Genomic DNA, 9,783 nt, shown 5'->3' with positions numbered 1-9,783 from the left:
TGAGTTAACAATCTTACAAAAACACAATCACAACAAAATCATAACCACTTCATACCAAATATTTTACAATATCATTTATTGTAACAATCACATATTATTTACATGTACTCGTACTATAAGAAATGGCAAGCCCCAGATTATCCACAGAGTTTAAAACTTAACATACATATTTCAAAGTACGAACCTGAACAAAACAATATCCAGGCCTGATACTTCACAGAGGCAATACCTTTATTATCAATGTTACCAAACCAACGCTGGAAGAACAAAATAGTCTGGTTCCTAATTGCAAAATGATTTATTGCATTATTGTTATTCGATACGAGGAACATGACCAAGATGGGAGGCAGCATCATATAGACCTTTCCTTTGTTGATAAACAAACCGCCTTGGTTGGCATGGCCGGCCGAATGTTAGTAAAACACTAAATCGTAAAAACAGATGTTTTAACAAAATTCAACCTTTTTTGCACACTTTCAATTAGGTAAAATACCTCTAATAATAAGTTGTTTTGTTTTAAACAAAATCAACAAATTTGTTACATTGTTACCAAAAATAGCGATCTTTTCTTGATTTGCACCTATGGCTTTCCATAGTTTTCTCATCTGGGTTGGCAAAAACTCGGGCTGTGACGTTGCAAAAGAAAGGTCTATAGGTCTATTGCCTCCATGCCCCTGGTCACTCCCCTGGTTCCCTTGAAATGTTCCAGTACAAATCTACAAGTCTGCTGAAGAGTACACTTCTCTGTCATTACAAGTATCAGGCCTGTATCTCTCTTAATAGTGACTTCTTATATAGCGCCCAGGTCCGTCACGCAGTGACGCTCATGGCGCTTCAACAATATTACCCCTGGTCACTGAGCCTTAACCCATCTCAGCTCCCTGGGGAGTATACAGCCTGTGCCGCCAAATATGTAACGCACTAAGCAAATCCATCACAAGAACCATCTCTGCCCTCACAGGTACCCATTTACCCCTGGGTGGAGAGAAGCAATTATAGTGAAGTGTCTTGCTCAGGGACACAAGTGTCACGACCGGGATTCAAACCCACACTCTGCTGAACAGAATCACCAGAGCTTGAATTCGGTGCTCTTACCCACTCGGCCACAACTCAACTAGCAGCAACCATAGATTTAAACACGGCTTGCAAGCAATTTTACAAGTCAATGACAAGAGGAGGGCATTTCTTGATCCATGGAAGACTCAGCACGATTGAACAGACAAGTAGTTCCCGAGACATTGACAGGATGAAAGTTGAAAATTTGCCTATGTATTACAAAGTATTTTGTTGAAGATGCACTACCCTCGTTTGGGCCGATTTTACCAAATAAATAAATTTTAAGAGTAAAGTTGTGGGGTTGTTAAAATATATTTTAATATCAATAAACATTTGTATTTGAAGAAAATTATCAACTACTTTTTTCTCTCCAGGCAGACATAAACAAGGTCAAGTTCAGATAGAAGTCTGAAGTTTCTCACCCCAGTATAAAAAAAAAAAAAAGGGGAACAATCTTTGAAAAACGCGAACAATTGTGCTCGTTCATGAAAAGGTATTCTGAAACTTTCACAGGTTGAGTATTTACACAAGAAATGTATTAAAGAAAACAAAATGGAAAGTACTGAACATAGCAATAATTTGAACTGAATTTTTTTTATAACTGTCAATGATGATAAGCTTAAACAGCGCTAAGCTTAAACATCGCTAAACCTAAGCAGATTTTCTGTCATATCTATGAACTATGTAATTTTAATGTAAATATGTTGATGTTTGTGTTTAGTGTCTTACAAAAAGTACCCAAACCCTTTAAGCTCACTTTGGTACTGAGAACACTTAAAACAATTGCAACAGCCATTCAGTCTATCGCAATTCTGATTATGTAAGAAAAAGCAATGAAGGTCTGGAATTGGAATTTCAAAAAAATATACCGATGAAGTTTGAATTTATTTATTGCTTCCAGCCCCTTTCACCCTTCTTTGTCCCAGGTGGCTAGAAATTCCAAAGCTCCTGCTTCGAACAATACATCCGAGTTAAGCAACACCCATCTGGTGACTTTTCTCACTTTGACACCTTGCTGTATAAACAACCCACAAACACACACAACCCCCAAAAATCCTCTGTTTAACTGTTCGGGAAAATCTGCGCATGTTTATAATCATCGCTGGCATTCAATTGTAGCACTGTTCATCTCAAAATTATTTTATGTTAGAGTTAGTAACATAACTGACTGCATAAATACCCATCCAAAGTGAGTTTTCAGCTTGCTAAGGTCTTTGTGCACATTGTTGCATTAGTCGCTGTCTGAATCCGACTCACTCAGCTGTAGATCTCGACCTAACCAAACAGACAACAAAACAAAGTTAATGCATGTATGCTTCGTTTTTGAAAGGGCATGTGCGCCAAGGCGTTTTCCTTTTGGTAAATGACACCCTATAAGGAAAGTGTAAATTTCTACTTGAGCATTTCAAGGGCTGAGGCAATGACCAGGGGGCATGGAGGTAATCGCCTTTGTTGCCTCAAAGAAGTATAAAGCCTGCTGTTTTATACAAAATATCACCTTCAACTGTTCGCATCCCTTAGACTCCCAAACCATCTGCAATTTTGATTGAAGTGACATAGGAGGTGAGGGCAATCGTGTTGGCTCAGTGTTTTCTGTCTCTGCCTTTCATATAGGTGTTTTAACTAGCATTTGACCGGCCTGTCCAATATGGATAATGATTGGAAGCTTATTGGACAACTATTTCATCTTTTCCCGCCCATTTACTGGCTTGACACTGAAAATTTGCGCCCTGAAAAAGAAGATCATGTACTTACTGAGTTGACTGCGGATATACTGTGCATTGTCCTGATGAACAGAGAGAAGCTTTGACATGGGTGGACTCCTGGACTTTCCTGTGGGAAAAAAACATCAACAACAAAACTTTTGTTACAGTCTCGGTGTTAATGACGGTTGCCTATCAGAACAATTTCAAAGGCCACTCATGATATGGAAAAAGAACGCTACACCAGCACATAAAATAAATACACTAACTCATTTATATTGTGCAAAATGTCAAAATCAAAACAAAAATGTTGAATCTCCTAGTAGATAGTTTGCAAGTAGATAACGTCTCTACAGTTTGTCAACGAATGTAACCCCATGCTTTGTACCCAACGCCCAAACTCAACAAGGTGAATAAATGCAGGTAAAAAACCTTGTCCTGGACACAGCACTTAACATTCATCAGGGGTTCATCTTAAAAACTTTGAAAACATAATTGGTTTTTCTGCAACGAATTAGACTGTCTCAATAGAGCACACTTTTTATTGAGTACTGAGTAGCTTTTATGAGACTGTCGTCGATTTGACAAAACTCTTCCTAACTTAAGACTAATCTTACGACATAGGACGGGTCCCAACCCTGCACTGTAGCATGCAGACCTTAAGATTAATCTTAAGTTAGGACGAGTTACTCGTCCTAACTCGAGATAAGACGAGTCCTAACTCTTTGTGAAATCGACCCCTGATCTCGTACTCACCATGGTGGGAGTGAGTAGAAGTGAGCGTTCCATTCTTCATCATCTGACTACTCATTTCTTGACCATCTTCGTCATCGCTGGAGCTACTCCCAGTCCCACTACTCTTCTGACTCGGAGCGTTATCCTCACTCTCGCTATCGGTGAAGTAGCTACCAGACGAGTCTGTGTCCTCATGGTTGGATGAAACATGATGGGATGGCGGGGTGTGAGGGGAAGGGGCCAGGGGTGAGGGCTGCAGGGGAGAGATCTCACCTCCTGTGGGAATAATAACGTCAACAGAATTTATTTCATACTGACTCATGTTGTAATATTTTATGGGTGGAGGTATATGTTGTTTTAACCTCCACTCTTGCTTGTGGCTGATGTGATAATATTAAAAGCAGCCTTGGTGTTGCCAAAAGAATCAACAATACTCATTCTCTACATCTCTCTTTGAGTCCATACCTACTCATACTTCCACTCAGGGTAAAGATACAGACATGTCGATAGTCACAGGTAATTAGTTGAACAATAAATTGGATTATTGAAACTTAGTAACTCTCTGTCAACTAACTGCAGCCATGATGTAAAACTATCAGGCCGAAACAAGTCGCAGAAAGACTCTCACGCAGCCATGGTAATCTTACAGGGCCTCTAAAATTCCAATGGGAAAAGCTCTAGGCTGTAAACTGCTATGCAAACGCCGCAGAATAAAGTCCAGGTGGGAACGCACGGTAGAATTACACCAAAGCCAGTCACGGTAACTTTCCACGTGCAGTGGAAGAAAAAATCCAACGGGAACACGGATTAAGAAGCAGACAATTTTGACGGAATACCTTGCTCTGTGTCCGGAGTTGTGAGTGCCGAACTCATGGTGGATAGTTCACCCTTCTTGCCTTTGGAGCTTGTCGATCCCAAGAAGTTAGGTGAGTTTCTGAGGTTACTTGGATCTAGGCTAGATAATGGCCGACTGGAGAGCTGTGCTTTACTGGTGCCTTCCTCCCTGTGTAAGATAATGATATAGACTCTTCTATCACGGCTATAGACCCCTTGCATGCAATGTGTTAGCTAGCGAGCCGTGCAAGCCGTGTTAGCACAGCCAGTTGGGCTGAAATCACAGGCAAAATTTTGATGCACGGCTTGGTTGAAGCCGTGCTGTCTAATAACTTCAGCGAAAATTAATGAACTTTATTATTATTTTTGTTGTTGAAAAGTTTAAAAACAGCAGTGAGTAAAATTAGATTTGGTTTTACCAGATTTCCTCCTTCTTTTTGAATCAAAATTTCAACGACGCAACCATAAAAAAATCACTTGAAGTTGCCGCGAAAACGCTGCTTGCATGTGACGTCAAATGCTCAAAAAAGTGCTCTCAATTTGGTAAAAGGAGGCAAATGATGGGACGATAGCTGTTCCTTGTGTTTTTAAAAACGTGCGTCCCTGTAACGTTTAGCGTTATGCAAGGGGTCTGTAGCAAGGTCACAGCCCAAGTTTTTACCAAATGCGGTTGGATAACTATGGAAAGCCATAATACAATTCAAAAACGGATAGCCATAGTTTGTAGACAATTTTTTTTTTAAATGTGTTGAATTTGTTGGAAACAAATCAATAAATGATAAGAGATATTTCAGCTCATGAACCTTTACAGAAAATGTGAAATTTTCGTGTCACGTTTTTTGTTTAACACGATTGATTGTTTTTCTAACATTCGGCTGGCCATGCCAACCGGCGCACTTTAATGTTTATTAAAGGCAGTGGACACTATTGGTAATTACTCAAAATAATTATTGGCATAAAACCTTACTTGGTGACGAGTAATAGGGAGAGGCTGATGGTATAAAACATTGTGAGAAACGGCTCCCTCTGAAGTGCCATAGCTTTAGAGAAAGACGTAATTTTACCACGAATTTGATTTTGAGACCTCAGATTTAGAACTTGAGGTCTTGAAAACAACCATCTAAACGCACACAACTTCGTGTGACAAGGGTGTTTTTTTTCTTTCATTATTATCTCGCAAGTTCGATGACCGATTGAGCTCAAATTTGTTATGTTATGCTTATGTTGAGATACACCAACTGTGAAGGCTAGTCTTTGACAATTACCAATAGTGTCCACTGCCTTTAACAATGGAAAGGTCTACAACAACCAAGAATGAGATTTGATGAAAGAGGACATTTCCAGTAAATGACTCAGGAGGTCTACAGACACTGTGCTGCGAGAAACACAAAACTACAGGTTTGGACACAAACACAGTTTTTCTTTCTCCCTGAATTATCTGTCCATGTTTTACTTGTAAGAAATTCTGCTGACCTCTGACACTTTTTCTTTCTCCCTAAATTATCTGTCCTTGTTTCTTGCAAGAAATTCTGCTGACCTTTGTTTCTTGACCTGCATATTACAGGTCAGTCGTTCCAATGTGAACTCCCCAGTCCTGTGGTCATAGATCAGTACACACTCCTTCTGTAGAGGCCTCTTAGAACCCTTGAACTTAGTGTATGCAGTACCTTTACTCTGTAAGATAAACGAATCGGAAGCGACTAGTTAAAGGGTCTGGTTTCTTTTTGTACGACACAAAACACAATGTCCACAGATTTACATTAAACTCACACAGTTTGAAGATAATGATGGTAGAAAGCTTCCCTTAAAAATACATATACTTGCTGAGGTGCTGTAATAATAGTATCGAAGTCTTACATAGCGCACATATCTACCAAACAAGGTACTCAAGGTGCTGTAGTGTTTGAGAACCGAGTAAAGAAAGTCACAAAAACAATTTACGTCTCAGTGAGAAGAAAATTATTTTAACATGTAAAACGTTTTTTCATGACATTATTTTGCTCATTTCTCATGTAATATTATAAGAGAAGCTTTCTACTATCATTATCTTCAAACGTGGTAAGTTTAATGTAAATCTGTGTCCATTGTGCTTTGTGTCACAAAAAATACCCAAATCCTTTAATTACGAATAAGTGTTGCTGATCCTATAATTATAATTTATAGCTACGGACAATGACAGAAATAGAGACAGTTCTTGATTTGAGAGTAACTGTAATTATTTGTTACAACAACTGTGTGTGTAGACTGAACTGGGTGTGTGTGCACACACCACACACCAAGCAATGCAAGGTTATAAAACTAAAGGAATGTGCATGTGGTGTACATGTGGAGTGAAAGTGGGACCTTGACATAATTGCAAACAGGAGACTTGGTAGAGGGTGTTATAAAACAGTTGAACAAATGCAGATGAAATGGTTTAATCTAACAAAACAGGAGTGGATTTCACAGAGGTAGTCCTAACTTAGGACTAGTCCTAAGCAATGCTAAGAGATAGGACTGGTCCTAAGTTAGGACCAGTAACTCATCCTAACTTAGGACTGGTCCTATCTCTTAGCATTGCCTAGGACTAGTCCTAAGTTAGGACTACCTTTGTGAAATCCACCCCTGGTACCCCAGTAAACTCCAATTAAGCAACTTAGAAGATCTTATTCTGTCATCAGTCTTTCTTACCTCTACGTTTGGTAACGTGATGTTGACCTCGTGACCTTCACCGACCTCTAGTAATGCTTCTTTTGTATGATCTATCGATGCTGGTTTAAAATCATCTGAATTAGAATTAGAAATAAAAACGGTTTATTAACAGCCTATGAGTATCAAAAATTTAGGCCTTCTTTAATACTCACAAGTCGTGACTGCTGTTTGCTTAGTCGAGTCATGACTATCGTTTTTCAAACACTTGGTTAATCATGCCGCCATGACTACTAGTATTGTCGCAACTTCCTGCTTGGTAAACCAATTGTGTCTTTGCTCAAGACGACAACATAATTTGCTTAAAAAACACAATCAGACATCAGTGACACAATCCTTCAACCCTTTCACCATTAACTATACTATACTGCGCCTTTGGCAAACAATATGTCGCAATGCATCTTGGGTAGGCCTAGGTCTTGGGAAATAAAAACTACAGAGTATACTAACAGTCCTTTACACACATCGGTGTATATGGGTAAACCAAAATGAATACTCTTCATCCCGATGCAAACTTAACATCTATTAAATTAAAAAGTCGCAACGTAATTTTCAAAGTCCCAACTAATCAAAGCACGACTAGTCGAGGTGTAAATTTCACCAATCGCTCAGGCTTAAATAATTTGTAGCTCGACCTGAACCACCCACCCCCTCGTCAGCATGTCAGATTTGTGAAGAGTTGTGGAATGTGGGGGGAGTGGGTGAGGGATCATTTTACCAGCTCGTTAGTAACGCATTGCCCACATTCCCAACTAAAACATCACCTTGTAATACTTACATCGTACTGTATGAAAAGCCCTGTGTCTGTCCCTGTCGAAACTTCTCCCTAGTTTCAGCTGGTGGGACTCTGTTCCAAACAGCGCTGTTGGACTGCTGCTGGTTTTGTCCATCGTACACAATATCCGTCAACCCAACAGTTTAGAATTGCTCAACCACTGTCAACCGTCTACTTGTGTATGTACAGTGCTTTTTTTTGTGCTAGCTGTCCATTGGTTAGAACAGTTTATGATTTATACTTAGTTTATGTTTGCGAATCACAAATTGTTTTACTGTTCGATGATTCCAGATGGAATATTCCTTGTACACGCTGTTGTAACTTGTGGGTGTACATGTAGGCCTACATGTTGCTAGTGAACTTTCATCAGTTGTGAACCGTGGAAATTGCTAAATAGTGATCCTTCCACTTTCTATAGCTAAAAACAAAAAGAAACGAGCAAACAATTACAAAACATAAAGAAAACTAAATGTTCAACAAATTCACAAAATATTCTTAACAGACAGGGTCAGCCAGCGATCAAACTACCACGCATTTTGCGTCTTTGAAAACTTAGCGTTTAAGACATGTATCGAAGGTGGGCTGTAATGGTGACAGTGATGAGACCGATGTTAAAAGCGGAGCCATTAACAGCTCAACAAGGTGGGCTAGTCAACACCTAAATAAATAAAATGACAACTTTCCACCCGATCATCATCTCGCCCCCCTAACCAGCTCGCACCCAACCCAGCTCGCCCCATGACAATGGCGCACTCTATCAAAGTTTTCCCCCTGACTTTACAGGGGCGACTTTGCGGGGGCGACTTTATTGGGGGCGAGCTGGCTGGGGCGAGATGACCAGCATCCATGTACAGTGTACATACGACGACTTTGAACAGTTGAAATGATTCTCTGAAACTCAACAACAGTGACAGTCTGCTGTGATTCTTACTAGTTTCTGGTAAAAAATATTCACAAATACTTTCTGCAAAAATAACAACATTTGGAAAAGTTTCCGTATGGCGCCACCACTTTTTCATTCGAAATAAAATAATATAGTATCTAATTTACCTGATTGATATATCCCTTTTTGTAAAAATGAGTGAAAAAGTGGTGGCGCCATACGGAAAGTTATCCCAACATTTACTTAATATCACAATGGGTAAAACATTCGTTTAATTTAGGAAAAGTCATGAAAATACACACCGTATGTTTATCACCAAAGTACAGCCTTCCACTATTCGACCCGCTTCGTTTCTGCTGCTCCAGTGTTTTGGGGTTAAAATGAAGGCACGTGTACGGACGGCCGGATATGTATGTCGTGTGCACACACTGAATATCGAATGCATGTACGCCAGCCACTAGCACTGCGCAAAATACGCATACGTTCGTCTAATACGATCAAGCAAAATCTTGAAAGTCCGCCCTCTTGTGTTAACTCAGTGTGACTTCAGATGTCTGACTAGGAGGACCAAAAGTGGACAACGCAATTTTGATAGTAGAAAATGAGAATTTAATTTCAAGTAAAACTATTTTTTTCAAAATCTTCTATTTCTGCGAGCAGAAACTTGGAATTTACTTTTTACAAATGACTAGCGGTCGAAAAGTAGACAACCCAAATTTCAAAATTCGTTCTTCCTATTAGAAATTTGGATTTTTCATTTGCACCAAAGCAAATTTCCAAATTTCTACCCGAAGAAATTTTGAATTTACTTTTTGCCAGTGACTGGCGGTCGAAAAGTAGACAACCCAAATTTCAAAATTTGTTCAAGCCAAGGGCGTTTTTTCCTCCATTTTTCTCTTGCAACTTCGACGACCAATATTATTGAGCTCAAATTTGTAATAGGCTTGTTATTTTATGCATAATGTTAAAGGAACACGTTGCCTTGGATCGGACGAGTTGGTCAAAACAAAAGCGTTTGTAACCGTTTTTTATAAAATGCATATGGTTGGAAAGATGTTTTAAAAGTAGAATACAATGATCCACACAAGTTTGCCTCGAAATTGCGTGGT

The 9,783-nt window shown here is 39.4% G+C and overlaps 1 protein-coding gene across 2 annotated transcripts; it reads right to left on the bottom strand.

The window, feature by feature from the left end:
* Nucleotides 1–91: 91 nt before the first annotated feature.
* LOC139948743 (uncharacterized) lies at nt 92–9,115 on the bottom strand. Of its 2 annotated transcripts, none has more exons than XM_071947042.1 (8): nt 8,977–9,115; nt 7,795–8,209; nt 6,999–7,093; nt 5,866–6,002; nt 4,331–4,497; nt 3,516–3,770; nt 2,812–2,889; nt 92–2,331 (listed from the first exon to the last, which is right to left on the bottom strand). In XM_071947042.1, the coding sequence occupies exons 2-8, from the start codon at nt 7,904–7,906 to the stop codon at nt 2,288–2,290; spliced, it is 888 nt and encodes a 295-aa protein (XP_071803143.1). In that variant the 5' UTR covers nt 7,907–8,209; nt 8,977–9,115; the 3' UTR covers nt 92–2,287. The 2 variants fall into 2 exon arrangements, with proteins under 2 accessions (XP_071803143.1, XP_071803144.1); XM_071947043.1 differs by having other exon boundaries at nt 7,795–8,203.
* Between the last annotated feature and the right edge of the window lie 668 nt (nt 9,116–9,783).

This window comes from Asterias amurensis, chromosome 16 (assembly GCF_032118995.1).
Source record: "Asterias amurensis chromosome 16, ASM3211899v1".
Lineage (NCBI taxonomy): Eukaryota > Metazoa > Echinodermata > Asteroidea > Forcipulatida > Asteriidae > Asterias > Asterias amurensis.
This window is presented reverse-complemented; position numbering and strand designations above follow the sequence as displayed.

Coding starts and splice junctions, on each gene's coding strand:
- LOC139948743 (XM_071947042.1), bottom strand. CDS start 7,906: ATGGACAAAACCAGCAGCAGTCCAACAGCGCTGTTTGGAACAGAGTCC. Junction 7,094..7,794: donor GGCTTTTCATACAGTACGAT/GTAAGTATTACA, acceptor ATTCTAATTCAG/ATGATTTTAAACCAGCATCG. Junction 4,498..5,865: donor ATGCAGGTCAAGAAACAAAG/GTCAGCAGAATT, acceptor TATCTTACACAG/GGAGGAAGGCACCAGTAAAG.